This window comes from Lycium barbarum, chromosome 2 (assembly GCF_019175385.1).
Source record: "Lycium barbarum isolate Lr01 chromosome 2, ASM1917538v2, whole genome shotgun sequence".
NCBI lineage: Eukaryota > Viridiplantae > Streptophyta > Magnoliopsida > Solanales > Solanaceae > Lycium > Lycium barbarum.
The window spans coordinates 146443577-146463720 of NC_083338.1; the positions used below are offsets into that span (position 1 = coordinate 146443577).

At 32.6% G+C, this 20144-nt stretch overlaps 1 protein-coding gene across 1 annotated transcript; it reads left to right on the forward strand.

Moving 5' to 3' along the window:
* Positions 1 to 8390: 8390 nt before the first annotated feature.
* On the forward strand, positions 8391 to 10039 carry LOC132627895 (uncharacterized). The gene is made up of 3 exons (XM_060343506.1): positions 8391 to 8658; positions 9015 to 9096; positions 9203 to 10039. The coding sequence occupies exons 1-3, from the start codon at positions 8635 to 8637 to the stop codon at positions 9835 to 9837; spliced, it is 741 nt and encodes a 246-aa protein (XP_060199489.1). The 5' UTR covers positions 8391 to 8634; the 3' UTR covers positions 9838 to 10039.
* The last annotated feature ends 10105 nt before the right edge of the window (positions 10040 to 20144 follow it).

Here is a 20144-nt window from a genome sequence, read left to right on the forward strand (position 1 = left end):
AGAGAGCAAATCATGTCAGAGGCTCACAACTCCAGGCATTCCATTCACCCAAGTTCCACTAAGATGTACCATGATCTTAAGGAGATTTATTGGTGGAATGATATGAAGAGGAATGTAGCAGATTTTATAGCTAAGTGTCCGAATTGTCAGCACGTGAAAGCCTAACACCAGAGGCCTGGTGTCTTAGCTCAGAATATTGATATTCCTGTATGGAAATGGGAAATGATCAATATGGACTTTGTATCAGGTCTACCTCGTTCAGCTAGGAGGCATGACTCTATTTGGGTGATCGTTGACCGGCTTAGTAAGTCGGCACACTTTTGAAGCTCTGTATGGGCGAAGGTGTAGGTCACCAATTGGTTGGTTCGAAGTTGGTGAAGCAGAATTGTTAGGGCCAGATTTGGTCTATCAGGCGATGGAGAAAGTCAAGTTAATTCAAGAGCATTTGAAAATGGCTCAGAGTCGCCAGAAGTCTTATACAGATGTGAGGCGAAGGGACTTAGAATTTTCAGTTGATGATTGGGTTTTCCTTAAAGTCTCACCTATGAAGGGTGTTATGAGATTTGGCAAGAAAGGGAAGCTCAGTCCCAGATATATTGGACCTTACAGAATTCTACGAAAGGTCGGTCTAGTAGCTTATGAACTTGAGTTGCCACAAGATTTGGTTGCCGTACATCCCCTGTTTCATGTGTCCATGTTGAGGAAGTGTGTAGGAGACTCGTCATTGGTTATTGTTGCTGATATTATAACAGTTAAGGATGGGTTGACTTATGAGGAGATCCCCGTAGCCATTCTTGACCGTCAGGTTCGCAAGTTGAGAGCTAAGGAAGTAGCCTCAGTGAAAGTCCTGTAGAGGATCCAGAAGGTTGAGGAAGCTACATGGGAAGCCGAGGAGGATGTGAAATCTAAGTACCTATTTTTGTTTAAACAGCAAGCAGGGAACTCTCAAGGTAACTTTCCATAGCCCATGTCATGTTATGTCTCATGTTTCACGCTCATGTCATGTATCCAACGCTCATGTTTCATGTCTCATACTTCAATATCCATGTTTTCATGTAATCACATCATTTCATGTCATGTTTTCTTCACATTCATGTATTCAAGCCATGCCCAGCCATATTCTTAACCATGACCCATCATTCGAGGACGAATGATCATAAGGGGGAGATATTGTAATACTTCGTACTTTTAATCTAAGCTTTGACCATGATCCTAGACTTAGAAAATCAGATAAAGAATGTGAGAATTGGAATTTCCCTGTTCAGTTGTAAGATGGGGGTTTACGCCCATGAACAGTGACCATTTCAGTATACGGGCCGTATTTCAAAACGTAAACTGGTACCAAATATTTCTGAGCATTCTGGAATTTGGCATTAGGATGTTACATTGTTAAATACAGACCGTATTTCAAAATACGGCCCGTATTTCAAAACATATTTGGAATTTGAAAAAACTTCCTTGATGAAAGTTGTATAGCTTTGAAATACCTTTCCAACGGTATATTATGGCGATCAAACGGACATTTGTGCGAAGAGTTATGGCCATTTTACTGAAGAGACGCAGTGCAGTCCTTCCGTATTTCAAAATACGACCCGTCTTTCAAAATACGGCCAGTATTTAATTAGGCGTAAAATTCACTTTTCCAGAACAATATATATTTGTCCATATCAGTTCAAATCATTATTTTTCATTCCTTCAAGCCCTAGAACGACCTCCTACCCTCTTCCATCATCAAGAACACCAAGGTAAGCATACTCTAATTATTCCAAGTTAATTTTAATACATATTCTTGTAATCTAAACAAGAAATCATCATTCCTAAAACTAGGGTTTTCAAGAACACCCATCTCAAAGTTCAAGAATTCAAGATTTTGGATATCTTCTTCAAAGTTAAAGTCTTTAATTCAAGTTTGGAGCATTACCAGGTATGTAGAGTTACTATCTACGTGTGGGAACATTATTGTTCTTCCCCACGCCTCATAATCCATAAATTCTGATTCTCTACTAAAACTAGGGTTTCTATACCACGCTCATAATAACCCTAGATCCATGTCTATGATTATATTATGTATGAATTGTTATAATTCCATCATTGAGTTCTTAATATTTCTTTATGATTATTGAATATCCGTTCGTAATTAATGAAAACCCATATCTTGTATTCCATGGGTTCTTGCATGCATGTTTTTAAATAAAAATGCTTATTTCATGAATATCCTACATGTCTACAAGTTTTCATGCAATTGTATTATATAACTATACTATCTTCATGCCATGACTCAAGATACATACATGCTAAATACAAGTTATTTCATGAAGCCATGTTTACAAGTTATTTCGTGAAATCATGATTACAAGTCAAGTACAAGTTAATTCACGAAAATCATGGGCTTCTTAGCCAATTATATCATGTTCATGTTTTTGGGAGTTGCACGAATTACCGAGAAGGCTCAGATAGCCTGAAACTACGTAGCCACCATAGGACAAGGATCGCTCCCCCCAGTTAGGACAATTCCTTAATTTTACACTGAATGGATCCATCAGGCACATTACCACCTTATACCCTGGCAAGGTATGAGGGCTCTGCTGGTCCGGCGAGGTACCAGACTCCACGTACCTGCGTGGTGATATCACATGGTCGGTTTATGAAATTCTCTCCCTACTTATCATGTTTTACTTTTGTTATATATACATGTATCCATGCTCATGCTCATGCTCATGTTCATGTCCAGGTTTTCAGTTTCAGTTCTTATCATATTATTCCATGTCCCATGTTATTTCTTTCAGTTGCTTTACATACCAGTACTTTCTATGTGCTGACGTCCCCTTTTATTGCTCGGGGGCCTGCATTTCACGATGCAGGTACGGATTTACAGGACGACGCATCTGCTCATTAGGATCTGCACGTACCAACTTATTGGTGAGCCCCATCTCATTCGGGGTCTAGGCATTGTCTTTCTTTATTTAGTTTTGGATCTAAAGGCATGCTGGGGGCATTGTCCCAGCAAGTATGTTACGTGTTTCAGACTCATGTTAGAGGTTTCATAGACAAGACAAGTGTCATGTTAGACTTCCAGAGTTGGTTAGCCGGTTTGGCTCATTTACGATAGTGTCCGCATTCATGACTTAACCAAGTACTTATGTTTAATATTATGACTTACTATGTTTTATAAAGGCTCATTATGCACTTTACGTTATATTTCCGCTCATGTATGCCTCATGATGATTCAGCAAGCCATGTGGTTCGCTCGGTCACATGCAGTCAGGCACCGAGTGCCGTGTTACACCCAGACCATGATTCGGGGCGTGACACTTCTGCCGTATTTCTTGGAAAAGATTGATGAAAGAAAAATTGGTATCTCTAACACAGAATTTTTCTTTGTGCTTTAAATTTTTATGCCTTATTCAGTGAAGAAGTTTCAAAAAATGGGCGTTTCTATCTCTAAAATTTGCTGGATAATACTTCTGTTAAACTTATCTTCAGGTGGAGAATAGGTCTCAAGATCAATGATATTGTATAAAGCATTGCTAAAATTTGAGTTGGATGGAGAGAGTTATCATAAATTTGGAGCAGGTATTTCTTTTTCTTTTTGAATCTCACTCTCTGTCGCTTCATAAACTCGTAGTAGTATACAATTTTGCATTTCTTTACTTTTTTTTTTCCTTCCTCTTTGTTATTTTCACTGTGTACTTCATCTTTCGTTTGTATCTTATGTTAAATTTCAAGCATCTTCATTCTTATTTTCACTGTGTACTTCATTCTTTCTCTTTACTTGTCTTCGTTTGTATCTTTATGCTTATTACTCCATCAGATTGGTATCCAGTAATAATATTAATATTTGGTTGAAACTTTTGAAATGTGATTCAGGAGATGCTTGTTCCTTGATTGACATTTTGTTAAAAGAATTTTTTAGTGCAAAAGATTGAGTTTTCTGAAATTTTTGGAGCTTTGCTATACTGAAAGCTTCATTATGAAAATCTATGAAGATTATCTTAGAAATATTAATCGATAATGCCTTCTATCAAGTTATACTTGTTAGAAATATTTATGTGATCAATTGTTTTCTCTTCTTAGCATTAACTTAATTTGCTTAAATTGACAGGTGGATTGGTGGAATTATTAGAGTAGCAATCAAACTTAGATGCAGTCAGAAACCGTGGAAGGAGAAGATTGTACCGTTTTGGATCTCATGCAAGATAGTGCTAGTGTTATAGAAAAATTATGCATAGTGGATGTTCTGAAATTTAAACATACAAATGCAATTTGAATTCTATTTTGGAATCAAGATCTTTTTTAATGCTTAGCTACATTGGAAAAAAAAATATTGTGACTCGCTTGTGGCAAATTCATGACTTTGTATATAATCTCTTACTTTGTAGCTAAACATATATTTAATTGTTTACGTAATAAGAACATGGCTAAATTCACTTTTTGTAGTATATAAAAAAAATCTTTAGTTATAATTTTATATATTTCATGACAAAAAGAATGGATCCTTAGCTACATATGAAAATGTTTGTGGCAAATACTCAAACTTATAGCTATGAATTTGTTAAACTTGTAGCTAAATACAAGCACTACTGCCACAAGACTAAACTATAAAAATAGCTATAAAATTTAATTTTTCGTGGCAAATATATTAAATCTTTTGTCACAACATAACAGCTTGTGGCTATAGTATAAAGTTCGCTACAAAGTTTATATGTCGTGGCAAAAGAATGAGTTCATTTGCTATAAGCATATATTTCGTGGCACAAAGCTTTACTAATATTGCTACAAGATAAAAAATTCGGTAGCAATAAGTATAAGCCCTTAGCCACGGACCATGTAAAGTCTGTAGCTAACTTTTAGCTATGCTACATTTTGCTGTGAATGCTACGGAAAAAAATATTGTGGCCAAAGTGTTTAGCCACGAAAAATTTCATATTCAATTACAATGTACTTTGTGGCAATATATGTGTTGTGTTGTAGTGATTTGATACATTAGAAGAACAGTTACCACTAAAACATTAATTTCTGCATTGTCTGCAACACAATATTAACAATACACACACAGAGATATAACAGTGCCAGAAATAGAAAACCCAGTATTACAGAAGCATATTTTTTCCCTAATTTGAATTTAGATATTTCATCTCTGTAGTTTCGGATAATATCCAATTATTTAAATCTCGAACAAACAAAATACAATATGACAATCCACCTTGATCATTCGTAGAAACTTTTACTTTATTATTTCATGATAATTATTCAACCAAAATTTAATTTTAATAATATTATATTATTTTGAAAAAATACATAACCCCACCCCACTCTCCTCCCCAAGTTTTTCTTCAAAACTCACTTTAGCAATTTAACTTCACGAGAGTTTATGTACCCCCTAACAACTTTCAAGTGAATTTTTTCAACCCGCCTTTGCCCAGACAAGTTGAAAGCTGGGTTTTGTTGAGCCACACCCTTTCTGATTCGGTCACGTCATTTTTTTTTTTTTATATTTTCATCCAAACTAAGAAGCAAGTAAGTAATCCCAACCCACCCCAAATAAAGAACCCGACCAATTAATATAAATTCAAAAATTTATTTATTAATAACATTTCACATTAATTAATCCCGTAAATAAACATATCTATTCCAACACCAAAATTCACCCACCGTTGTCGTCCCCGAAATATGCCGGAAGCACTAAACTACATCGCACCTCCGGAGATCGAGAGATTTTTTGTAGAAAATGTTAGTTTTTCAGTGAGTTCGTGCAGAGAACCCATGATTTTTCTTTGCCAGTGATGTACATGTTGAACTAGTGGTCTGATAATTTTCTCGGTGCCGGAAACAATTCGCCGAAAATGGAGTCGGCGAAGTTTAACGCCAAACCTCCTGCCAAAGAAAAAAGAAAAAAAAAACTAAAAAGAGCAGAATAAAACGGTGGGAAAAATTAGGGGCTTGGGGAGTAGTCTTTTGGAGAAAAGAAAGAAAATTGTATAGAGATAAAGAAAATTTAAAATGAAAAGGAAATAAAGAAAATTAATTCCCATTCAATTAAATGATGACACGCATATAGTTTGAATTAGTGTTTGGATTGTTTTTCCTCTTCACGTGCTTTTGAGAAGTTGATGGTAATTTTTTGCCATGACACCCTAATTAAATTTACTTCAAACAAGAATGGGCAATTCGCAAAATTGCCCTTCTTTTGGGGTGGTCTTTAAATTTTGCCCCTCATATTTGAAATCTTTAAATTTTGCCCTTCGACTAAAATCCATGGGTTTCAAGTTCGAACCCCCATTCAGTCAAATTTTTTTTTAAAAAATAGCAAGACAGCGTTTAAATTTCGCTATGCCCCCACCGGCATACACTTGTTAAGGAATAATCAAAGTTATGCCAGACCCGGCATACTTATGCCTTATGGGTAGACTTGGCATAAGTATGCCGGATTCGGCATAACTTTGGTAATTCCTTCACAAGTTTATGCCGGGTCCGGCATACTTATGGGCAAACTTTTAGTTAAGCCTTAACTAAAAGTTTTTTCCTAGTTATGCCTTATGTTTAAGGCATAACTAAAAGTATGCCCCATAAGACATAACTTTTCCTTGAGACATAGACATTGTCTTAGAAGACAAATATTTAGTTATGCCTTAAGGAAAAATTCCTCCTTATGTGGCACAACTAAAAGTATGCCCCATAAGGCATAATTAGAAAAAGACTTTTAGTTAAGGCTTAACTAAAAGTTTGCTCATTAAAAGTTTGCCATAAGTCTGCCCCCACCGGTATAAACTTGTTAAGGAATTACCAAAGTTATGCCGGACCACGCATACTTATGCCAAGTCTGCCCATAAGACATGAGTATGCCGGGTCCGACATAAATTTGGTAATTCCTTAACAAGTGTATGCCGGGTCCGGCATACACGCGACCCAAACCTTGCCTTGCAATTGTTTTTTTAATTTATGCTTGAGCGGGGATTCGAACCCAGAACCTCATGATTTCTGCGTGAACGCACAGGGTTGCAATGCGAAGGGCAAATATTAAAGACCAGCACAAAATTTAAAGACCACCCCAAAAGAAGGGCAATCCGCGCAAAAAAATGAACAAGAATGGGGTAAAAAAAACCCGTAAAGTTAAATTGCTAAAGTAAGTTTTGGAGATAACATAAAAGTAGAATTTATGTATGTTTCCTATTATTTTATAACATTGTATGGTACATGCAAGTGTCAAGAAACTAGTTTTGTTTTTTTAAATATAAGAGAAAATAAATCGAAACCCTCCTGAATTTGTCACTTTTTATCAAAAAGACTCCCTAAATTTTGCGAGAGTCCTATTTCTCATTCAAGTTCATTTTCCACCACAACTTTTTGCTACCTATGACCAAGATACTTTTTTTTATGAGTCATCTTGTACCTTAACTATAATACCCCTTTTGTTTGTTCAGTTATTCTTCATTGTTAAGTTTTCATTTGTTTCTTCAAACTTTTTTAGTACTCTCCCACTAGTGGAATATGCCCAAAAAAATTCTTGTTTTTAAGTCGATGAGAGAATTCGTCAAACATTTTATTTCTTAAAATATAAGATTTAACTAGATTTTCTAAAAGTTAAACTTATACGGAAGTAATTTTTGTATTATCTATGTAATTCCATTTTAATGTGGAAAGAATATATCATTTAATGTGAACAAAATATGATATTTAAAAATATTTGAATTTGAATAGAAAGATAAAACTACTTAAATATTAATTTATTAGATTGAGATAAAAGGATCTTAGATTTAAAAAAGTGGCTAAATAGAAAAAATAGTTTAATTCCTGTGGCGCTTTTTAATTGGGTCATATTTGATTGAGTATAAAATATGAATTTGGTTAAATGAGTTTGATGAGTTAAATAAATATATTATTCAAAAAAGTAGCTTTAATGACATTGCATGCCAACTAGCAAAGAAAAAAACTTTTGAGGTATTTAGTCTATTTTGAGGAAAATAGTGATAGTTGAGTGACTGTGTTGTCCTAAAAAATAAAAGTGATATTTGAAAGCAATTTTCGAAACTTAAGTGATCATTCAGGGAATTAATTCTATTAGAGATTAAGAAGAGAGACATTTAGAAAAAGTACAAAAAGAAAATTGAATCAAGACTCAAACAATTGTAAGCAGATTGAGGTAGCAACATATATGCAATAGTAACTAATGAGTTGATAACTTTAAAAATGTTTAGTCGGGTGCGGATTTTAAATTTTAAATTTATATTGTACATATTAAATAAATTTTAAAAAAATAAATTTAAATTTTGTAGCAAAACTTCTGATAATGGCGTATTTTTAGTACATAAATTCATAAACTAGCTAGTACTATAATTTATTTAATTCCCTGTTAAATAATGTATATTTGCTTGGTAACGAAGGGAAGAGGAGATGTGAAGCCAGTACATGCAATTGCAAATGGAGAGTATATAGTCAGCAACCTTAATTAGGTCCCCCACATTTTTGTGGCTGCTAATTTAGATTATATCCTTAATTTCAACTTCCATCCGATTCGAGTTCCTACTTTATTCCTTCCATTTAACAAATTTTTTCTTCATACTATAATTAAAACTATTCTCTTTTCCTCCTCTCTTCTCTTAACATAGAATTCATTTTTCCGCAAGAGTATCAACCATGGGTGGTGAAAAGACTAGGAAGGTATGTTCTTGATTCTTCCATATACAACTCTCTGGTCTAATTCGTGAGAAAATACTAAATATTTAAAAAAGATTTCGATAGAGATATATCATAAATAGATGACGGTTGATAAAGATTGCATATATGATTGATCATATAGTCGTGCCTACATGTTTCTTTTGTTCTTAACTTCTTAAACAATTGTTTTTTCTTCCTATGTCTTTTCTCTTACACACCAAAAACTAGATCATCCTTGCATAATATTGTTGAGGAAATCTTTCTATAAGAGCTTTGATTCATAATGGTGTGCTTATAATTACTTGATCAGTACTAATTAATAACCTCACTTTACTTTAATTTATCGTTTAATATAACAGCCCACCATTATGGTGCTCAAGGTTGATCTTCAATGTTGCAACTGCTACAAGAAGGTTAAAAAAATTCTCTGTAAATTCCCTCGTAAGTCTCTATTCATGAAGGAAAGTACAAGATCAAGAATTGTATTATTATGGAGAAGAATTTTTTTTTTTTTTTTTTTGTGATATAAATTTTTTTTGGGCAACAGAAATTAGAGACCAAGTATATGATGAGAAGGCCAATACAGTTACAATCACTGTGGTATGTTGCAATCCTGAGAAACTTCGCGACAAATTGTGTTGTAAAGGATGTGGATTGATCAAGAGCATTGAAATCAAAGAGCCCGAAAAGCCCAAACAGCTCGAAAAGCCAAATGAGCCTGAAAAGCCCAAGGAGCCCGAAAAGCCCAAAGAGCCCGAAAATCCTAAGCAACCCGAAAATCCCAAGAGCCCGAAATTTCAACCACCAGTGCCACCACCAGGATATTGCTGTGGAGAATGTTACGAAGGTTATACCGGTGGCCCATGTTATCATTCGCACGGAAGACCTGTCCCTCCACCCCCTGGATATTGTTGTGGACAATGCTATGAAGGCTATATGGGGGGCCCATGTTATCATTCGCCCGGAAGACCGGTCCCTCTGCCTTCAAGTTATTGTTGCGGAGAATGCTACGAAGGCTCTACAGGGGGGCCATGTTATCAATCGTATGGAAGACCGGTCCCTCCGCCCCCGTGTGGCGATAACTATGGGCCTGGGCCGTATGGCTACCGAAGGGGCTATCATGTGAGCAGATGTGATGAGTACTTCTATGAAGAAAATGGCACAGGATGCTCAATTATGTAAGGTGGCTGGCAGCTTGATTGTTATAGGTCATTATCTAGGCTTATCAATGTATCTTTTGATTGGGCTCCTCTTAATGTGGTTGTCTTTTTTCTTTACAGAGAGCTTTTTATTATCTTTGCTTTTTCTTTTGTCAAATAGAATAAAAGTCGTTAACCCTCTTGTTGGTAAAGCTTTGATTAATAAATGCCATTTTTCAACATTACTAGAGGTTTAATTTCTCAAAATTTTCGACAGGTTCGATTGAAAATCCTTCTAGTTTCAATTTGTGTATCACTCGATTAATATACTTAAGTCTCCGGATAATAAGAGTGTTATTTTTGTTGGAGCAAACAAAGTCGGAAAAACATCACTGAATATCCCTAAAATAGAAAACATTTACCCGCACATGCCCCTTCCCAAACTATTTTCACTTGGCTAGAAATATTTACCCGACATACTCCTTAGCCAAACTCCTTCCTCCGTGATACCATCGCTGTATATTTATATATCACAATAGTATCATGGAGGACTAAGAGAAGGACGAAAACAGTCCTCCATGCTACCATCCCAATATATTTACATAACATGATGGTATCATGGTCCTGAAGAGTATCTCATTGAAGGACTGAAGCAGTCTTTCATGATATCATCATGGTATATATATGTATATAAGGCGATGGTATGATAGAGATTTTTTTTCCGAGAAAAGTGTGTAGTTTTTAATAAATGAACATGATCATTCATTATACCGTCTCGGTATATATAGATACACACACACACACCATGATGGTAGGGGTGCTTATCGGGCGGTTCAGTTGGATAATTGTGCTTAATGGTTCGGCTTATCGGATATTGATTTTTAAATATCTCAATCCGCTAACCAACCAATAAGATACCGGATGGTTCAGTGTGGATTTAGCGGTTAACGGTCGGTTTATCGGTTCATCAGTAAAGTATGAGATTTTTTTCCCTTTTATTGCTAGGACTATTGCATCAATACAAAATTATCAAAACACAAAAGGCTCAATATTGATAGTGTATAGGTTGCAAGCTCACATTTGACCCTATTTGCTTCATGTCGCAAGATTTAAATTGATGTATTACTCATGGTGGGTTTTCTTGGGACACATGATTTTAAATTATTGAAAATACGAATTAAATTTTTACTAAAGTATCGTTATTAAATAAATTGTGCAGACTAATTAAATATGAGATTTTTCATACTAAAGTGTGTCAATGTCCATAAGAAACTTATTTCTTTCAAGCAACTACTAGTAATTCTATCTCGTTCTAAACTTCATCGTAGAAAAGGAAGAAACATCCAAGGAAAGTAAAAATGTTTGGAATGATTCTAGTTGGCAACATGAGATAATAAGAAACAAACAACAGGCAGAAGCAATAAGGCAAATGAGAAACTGCTACCACGTTACGGGAAATTTTAATACAACTTTTCTCAATTCCATTCTCCTCATTGCTTACATTTGTGGTATGTAGGGCTTATTATCGGGCGGATGGGGCGGATTACTACACTTAATGGTTCGGCTTAACGGTTATCGGCTTTTAAATATATTAATCCGTTAGCCAATCGATAAGATATCAGTTGATTCGATATCGGATTAGCAATTATCGGACGGTTTATTAGTTAAATTATGTAACAACTATCACTTTACAATACCTCCACGATACCTACCTTTTCAATGGAATTTACCCTTACAAAAGAAAGGACTTTTAATGTGCTGAATGTAGTGATAACGCAAAAGGTTAAATCTATATATATATATATATATATATATATATATATTATAAAGCTAGGCATAGATAAGGTGATGTGGCGCCTCTCTATGGCCTCCATTCCTATTTATCTTTTTTTGCTTCTTTTTTTTTTTTTTTTTTTTACTTTTTCCTCTTATATTTACCTCAAAATATTTGTTGAAAATAAAATTTATCTATCACTATAATTGTCCACAATCATTGCTCAATTAAAAGAGAAAGTCATTTAAAATTACAAACTGAAAAACAGTGTAAGCTGAAGAGACTAAGTTATTTCTTTTTTGTAATTAAACGTGATCATTAGTGCATATAAATGCATATCACTATATACTATATACTAGTAAATTTGTCCGCGCTTCGTGCGGTCATCAAAAAATTTTGTCATATAAAAATAACTATCTTCCAATACCCAATTATAGAAATTGTGCTAAGAGTTTTCTTTAAATTTCAGGGTTTGATCCATTTCAATATTTACAATTAGTTTTCTCAATTTTTTTTCTTCTAATTTTTTACCACTTAAATTTTTTGGTCTCCTCGAATCTGGGGGCACTTGATTTTCGTATAATCTATATAGGTATATAATACATCATTTCTTTGAGACGTGTAATGAGAGCAAAACATCCAAGAAAAATTGGTCAATTTATGTGTGTATATGCGAAAATAAAAAATAAAATTTGAAATGTGATTATGCTTTTTTTATTCCTTTATGCACTTCATATATGTACACACAAGTGTAGTATCTTTGAGCGAAATCAATTTACATCCTTCAACTTTACTTTAAAAATTAAACTCTTCCTTCAACTTTGAACAACAGAAGTAAAACTCAATCCATCACCCAAAATCAATGCAACCAAATTCTATGATCATTTTTGTTCCTCGTCGTTCGTCCTTCTACATTTCCTTTACCTCTTTCTTCTATTTCATCACTTTTTTTTTTCTTTTCCCTTGTTCCTTTCTTACTCCTTACCCGTTCATTATAAAAAAAATAATTAAAAAAGAAGTCAAATTTTCTTCTTCTTCTTTTTTTTTTTTCCTTTTTTCGTTATTTGACTTATCAAAAATAAAGAAAGGTAAGATATATAGATAACCTAAGAGACTCGAGGCATAATAATGACATGTAACTAAACAGATACAAAGTACTATTCAGTTGATTATTTTTTTTTTAAAGATTGAATATAATACTCTATTAATAAGAACATAAGGGCAAAAAAGAACATAATATACTCCAATATTAGCTATCTCGGATATCAGGAATTCATGATAAAAATGTTAAGATGTCTTCATTTACGTCTGGATCATCAAGATGCTAACTTAAATGATCTTCTTTGGAGTGCCAAACATCGTGACTCTCCTCGTCATATAAGAAGGGTAATCTCATCTCTTTCTCCATTCTCTCCTGCAACACCAATGAAGAGAAAAATCAAATATATAAAATAGCAAGCATACAAACAGTTAAATGGAAATATGCAAAACAATTATGGAAAAAGAATAAGATGTCATTATATTCATTTAATCACTGCTCTGAGTTGACTATATCGCTAGGCTAACAAAATATAGATGATAACGGCATGTTAGTTGCATACCAGACGAAACATGTTTCAAGGATAGCTAAATGGGAATTACATAAGAATTTAAAATAATAATTTATTAGTAATAATAACTATGAAACAACTAAATTATTCACCCCTTTCATAAATAATTCTAATTTTAAAAAAAAAAAAATCTCTAACCGATCGTAGTTATATTATTTTTTATTCTGAAAATTCCACTTAAACCAATATACAAATTGGCGAAATGTGATACTTGGTGAAAAGGGAGTCTTTTACCGTATATAGCATGAAACATAGAAATAGAAAAAGGGTATACCTCTTCCAAATGTAATTCAAATGGTAAAATTTACTGAATTGTACTTTCTTGCTTTGGCCGTTGCTTTGCGCTTGCTCCACTGTTATTCAATGATGATGAAGAACCTCCTCAATATACCCCTCAATTATATAACATTATTTGGCGGACCCTTAATCTTCTATATAGTCATTACTTTTGTTTGCTAATAATTGATGAAGATGGGCGTTATAAGTCTGGCCCTCAAATTTTAAGCATTTGTCTGCTGACCCTTTATTTTCCATACGTTCATCAGTCATCACTAACTGCAATTGTAAGTAAGGGTGGAAAAAAGGTGTAATTAAGAGAATTAAGAGGTGTGACTAAGAGAATTAAGAGGGTGACCTTTGAATTATTCAACATACAATATATTAATTTTAAAAGGAGGAAAAATTTCAAAAAAATTTCAAAAAAAGATAAATGTCAATGGAGGTCATAGAGAGGTGCCACATAGGATTATTTATGCCTAGCTTTATATTATATATAGACTAGTAAATAAATCCGCGCATCGCGCGGTTATATAAAAACTCGTTTTACTTAGGTTATGTGTAACAAATATTTATTTTATTTGCATTTTTTTTAATGAAACTTTTACTTGGAAGAATACTAAAATTGATGTTGCAATAAACCTGAATTAATTCTTCTTTGAAAAGAATAGAGCCTCTAAAAATGAAGATAGTATCTACAAATTTTATCGTAATTTCAATGTTAACATTTTCTCTTTTTTGTTCTTTACTAAATGATTTTGGTGGGGAGAGAGTTTGTAAAACAAAAAAAAAAAAAAAACTTGCATCAACATTAAAATTGTGTATGTTCTTAGAAGGTGAAAGAATTAAGAAAGTGAAAATTATCCACATCTCAAATTCTCCAACCATTTTAAAAATCTCTAAATGATTGGATATTTGAATGTCTATAAAATTTAATGAGTTTATTGTACGTGTATCTGAAATAAAAAATTAAAGTGAAAATAATTATTTATTTGTTTCTCCTAATTAAAGCTTACTAAAAATTTCAAGAATAGTATATACTCCTCAATAAGTTATATGATTGTCCACAAATAACTCTAGAGTTACAACAATCAACAATGTTAAATATATTTTAAAAAATAACTGGGCATGAAGAGAATATGTATATTTCTTTCTTTTTCTTCACGCAATAAATGTTTCGAAATATATAAAACCAATAACGTACATAAAAATTATAAATACTATACTTATCAAAAGAAGAAAGAACTACAAATATATAATGGTAGTTTGGTATAAGACAAAAAATAACAAAGGTGATTCTAAGTTAACTGCAAATGTTATATATTCGTACTTTGTAAGCAAAAATCATTATTGAAGTATGCGATGAGATAGTTCTTTTATAATAAATTAAAGATTTCGAATGTGAACCTTAAAATTAATGAATAAATCCCTAAAAGAAGCTAAATGGAAAAATATAACACCATAAAAAGTATTTAGAAAAAAACTTCAAGCCAAAAAAACACTTGAAATAAGCCATCTCAAACACCCTTTTATTAAGGTGACCATAGATTTTTTGGCAGTTTGCCCTATGCACTTTGCAATTGATGAGGAAGACAGAAAGAGCGGAATAGTGAATTTGTACATTGCAACTTACAATTTCACCTGCCTCAATAGGGTTTTAATCTCATTGAAAATCCTCCCTTCTTTCATTATTTCTGCCTTATATATATATGCAATACTTCAAGGAAATAAAATTAAAAAGAAACTAATGAACCGCGTCCCCGAAAATTATTTTCTTATCCTTTTCGACAGTTCTCGAATCAATCCAGTATAATATATACCTAACAAAGGAGGATATGAAAATAAATGAACTATTTAAAGGGTAAACTGATATGAATTTGAAAAGAACCAACCCATCGATATAAACAACTACGCATTACAATAGTATCAACATATACTAAACAATTATAGGAGAAAAGGAAAAAGAAAGATACGATAATCCATAGAATAATGTAAAGAACATGAAGAGGTAGAAAAAGATATTGAAATACATTTTCGGGACTTAATCAAGCTGGCAAAAAAATACTTACAAAAAAACTGTAGTCGGATCCAAATCACAATCAATGACGATAAACAAAAACAGAAAAGCAAAACCCCATTTTAGTTGATACCAAATTAACCTCTCATGGTTAGTAAAGCAAGTTAATTCAATGTATAATATGCTAGAACTCATTTGAGAATCAACTCCAAAATTGATATCATATATATTATTTTATTGAAAAATATACATATGAGCATTATGACGTAGAAAACAAACCTGAACATGATTATTGATGTGAATTGTGGCTGTTGCATCCTTTCACCCATTTATGCGAAGATAGAAATGAGAGAGGCCGATTTTACGAAGTTAATTTTTTTTTAAATTAGCTAAAGTATAAGCAATAATTTTGTTATTCTCCAGACCATTTGAACATATTACATGAATAAATTATTTAACCACCATTATTAGACATCAAAAGAAAAACAAAAACCTCCTAGAAAATATACAAAATCTCAAGATTGTGCACGTTAAAATTCAAACAACAATGAACTGAAAATTACCTCTGCAGAAAGAAAAGAGAGGGACATTCTTAGTGTTGCTGATTGTGCTCATATTCTTAGGTCATATTTCAACGTTTTATGAAGTTTTATTTTAGTGCATAATTGATCAGTAATTGCAAAATTAATAGTAGCAGTGACTATCACTAATTGCAAAAGCAATGGCAGCGACTTTCGGACTTTGTAAACTGAAAAAAAGAAGAAGCAATTAATAGAATGTAATTAATTAAGAAATGAATTTCCTATTTTTAATATATCCTATAAATAGGAAAAAAGTCAAAAAGATGAGAAAAAAGATAAATATGAATGGTGGCCATAGAGAGGTGCCACATCACCTTGTCTATGCCTAGCTTTATAATATATATAGATTAGCATATGGGCTACTCTGCAATTTTGTGCCTCTGTTCTCTTTGGCTTAATTATTTTTTTCTTTTATATTTCAGGTCCTATGCAATTTCTTTGCTTGCAAATGTCTTCCCCATCCTCATTCAATCTGGCTTTTCAGTTGTGTGTGTATATATATATATTTCTTTGAATCTTTTACTTTTTTGCCATCATGAGAGTTAAATAATTGTTATCTTCTTTATTTTTGTATTTTTAACATTTTAATATTGCATATTATTTTTTCGCACAAAAAATAGTAATATACAGTTATATATGTCAGGCAAACAAAAAATTTAAAAGCTTTACATGTTCTCCTACGAAATTGAACACATTAAGATTCGACATATTAGTAGCTTAACTTTTTTGGACTACTTTGTGAGAATTATATTTGAATTTTATATTTGAGTTTTGAATGATTGTAAACCAAAAGTATTCTTGATAATCCCATGGCTGTTCTTTTAGTTTTTCTTTCTGATTTTTTTGCCTAATGCTTAGTGTTTACAATATGAACCATGACAAAAAAAAAAGGAACTTACACTTGTAAGAAATTTGCTTCAATAATTAGTCAACGAGGGATTTTCCGAACAATTGATTAGGAGTACTATTCAAATGAGGTGGGTGTCTTTTTAACACTCCAATTTTATTTTTAAGGTGTATGTATTTTAGACAATTAACTAAAAAGAGAAGCTAATGATTATCATTATTGCTTATTTACTAATGGTAACTTCAAAAGTTTTTCTTATGAGTATGTTATATATACATTAGTTTTTTTATTTTTATTTTTTTTTGTATAGTTGCCAATTGTTAGAGGTATCAAGGCTTCTCTTGTGCATTTTTAATGCATATGCTATAGTTCATAACTGATTCATTCAGTAATAAAAAATTCAATACGTTGTCTAAGTCATTTTATCATATATATCTAATTTTTTCATATATATATATATGTCGCGCCCTTTGATTTCTTTAGTTACCTACTTAAATTGCTTAAAACATAGAGAGTAAGAATTAAAAGAGAGAGTTGACATTTTAGAAACAAATGAATAGGTACGCAAGCAAGAAAAAAAAGTTAAAATAGGAAGAACAAGAGGAAGAGATAGAAGAGGGAAAAGGTATATAGTTTCAGCATTATTGAAAAGTAAAAAAAATCCTGAAATGATAACAAGTAGGGAGAAACATGAAATGATTTGTTAATAATAAAATCATTTAGAACTTTAAAATAATATATTTGAATTTGAACATTAATTTAAAAGATCTAATTTTAGGTTTCTTACTACCGCGCGAAGCGCGATCAAATTCACTAGTTATGTATTAAGCCGATAGATATATCCACCGGTTCACTCAATGAAAAAGAGAACATTATAGTAGTTGTCAAATGTAAAACATCAAACAATATAGTTACTGCTTCCCAGGTACTTGCACCATTCCATCACTTTCTTAATTGGAAGGGTTTACCAAAAATATTACATTAAGCAAGAAGCCTAAAAAGCTCAACACAAATCACGATAACTATACCAAATGATAAGTACAGTTGAACAATCTCAAGTCTCAACTTAAGAAAATGTAGCCTTCAGATAACTTGCACATAGGAAGAACTTGCAGCCTTATGAACTTGTAGTTGCTGCGCTTTAGGGTAATTAGGGTTATTTCCTATGAACTAAGTGAATAACAGTTACTGAAGGTTCAAACTTTAGTGCTTTAGGTCTACAATACATATTTTATATGTGTAGGGGTAAAAATATAATTATGATAAATTCTTAGCGGGTTAACAGTTTACCCGATAAGAAAATTGAGTAATCCGCCCCCGCACTGATAAGCCGTTAGTAATAAAATTTGTATTTGTTCCCCAACCGCTAATCCAATAACCCAATACCAATAAGCCAATTTTGCGGTTGGATTATCGGTAACGGTTCAGTTTTGAATAGCCCTGGCATGTATGCAAACTATAATTGCTATTTACTTTTCAACTTGGACTACAATACTTTTTCCTCGTGTGAACCATTTATTTTTCACTTTTTTGTTTTATTTGTTATGATATTTGTGATAATGAATAGGTAAGCAAACACGAAGAGGCATACCCCCTCTATGTATAAAGTTTGATGTCATTGACTCGAATTTTTGCCTTTCTCCTTTTATGATATCAGAATTATAGTAATACGTTTATAACTCCTTTTTTGTATTGTTTTATTTGTAGTCATGTTGGTAATGACTCAGGTTCTCTCGACAAATGCTCAGACAGGAAAATGTCAAAAATTATGGGCTGGTCCTTGTAATTCGACAAATCCATTTTGTGAAGATAGATATCTGATTCAGTTTGGACCAAAATTGCTTGGTACAGAGTGTGGAGAGTAGAGTACATACAGTTTTTTGTGCATGCATCTTCAAGACTGATGATTCATGCCCACTGAACTTTGAGGTTGTAAGTTCGAGTCACCAAGAGAGCAAATAGAAAGCTCCTATGGAGGAATAAAAAAGAGCAATGTCCACAGCTAAAGATTCTGTAGAATTTGCATTGCTTTAATTTCTTTTATCACTTCCCCAAAAGATGTTATGCGAATAATACATAAAATATTTTATTTCTATCTGATGCTATTATCGAGCATGAATGAAAAGATTTCACCACGTATGAGTTTTAATTAGATTTTGCACTCATTGGTTCACGATATTAAACAATACACGCTTAAGTTATATACCTTTTAAGCTAAAAATAGCCAGTGAATGTTTAATATATGTATAATTCATGTATAATATGTGTATAACTGTGTATAATCAGTGTATAATTTATGTATATCAACTAGAAAAAGTAAACGATGAATTGTGTAGTCTATTTGTGTAAAGACCCCAAGTAGGATTAAATATGGACTAAGAATACATATACAATAATGTAGAGATCAAATTATTTAAAGATAAAAAATATCCTCTTAGAATAATTCATCTTCATCCTCGATTTCATTGTAATCGTCTTCCTCGTCATCGTTGTCAGGGATGGGGGGATTGGAGATCGGCTCTTCGAATGAGGAAGCCATAGGTAATGAGTTAAGTTAAAACAGGGTTTATATAAAAGAAAAGAAAACTTGAAGAAAAGGGGAAATCAATTGGATGGGCAAAGCAAAATAGTGTTTGGTGTTTTGCAGAACTACTTAGGATTTTAAGGCTAAGATAATGTGTGTTCTCTTTTATAAGGTTTAAACAATAAACCTTAAAGAATGTATTAAGCGTGAATTGATTCATACTTTTGTGGATAAATGACTCCTAATTGAACTAAGTGCACCTTTAAGTTCTTTTGGAGCAAGTGCCAACAAATAATATTAGATCAATTTTATAAAATATGTACATAAAATATCTAATTGGCGGAGAGAGCATGGATTCACGTGCATCACTGTTTCATGAGTAAAATCGCCCCTGACCTCATGAATTGGAACAAACCTAAGATTTTTTACGGCTTATTGAGGAGAATGTGTATGATAGAAAAAAATATTCAAATCTGAATTCAAAGTGAAAATGAATACTTTATTGTGTGTTCAAGTGCTTAATTGAAACAAGTCGTAGTTAAGTGTCTATCATTTGTACCTTTTTTTAATGTTCGGATCAGCTTGCACACACCTTAACTACTTTCATAAGATACCTCTATATTCCACCGATATAAATATAGGATAACTTTATCCACCAAAACTTGAACAAATAACAAAAATCAACTAATTATTTTTCATCTTGCAAATACAAAAATCATTA

What these genes read in the sequence shown, in the direction of transcription:
- LOC132627895 (XM_060343506.1), top strand. Translation starts at nt 8,635, where the DNA reads ATGGGTGGTGAAAAGACTAGGAAG. An exon ending in GTGGTGAAAAGACTAGGAAG is followed by an intron (nt 8,659 to 9,014) that starts GTATGTTCTTGA and finishes TTAATATAACAG; the next exon opens with CCCACCATTATGGTGCTCAA. An exon ending in AATTCTCTGTAAATTCCCTC is followed by an intron (nt 9,097 to 9,202) that starts GTAAGTCTCTAT and finishes TTTGGGCAACAG; the next exon opens with AAATTAGAGACCAAGTATAT.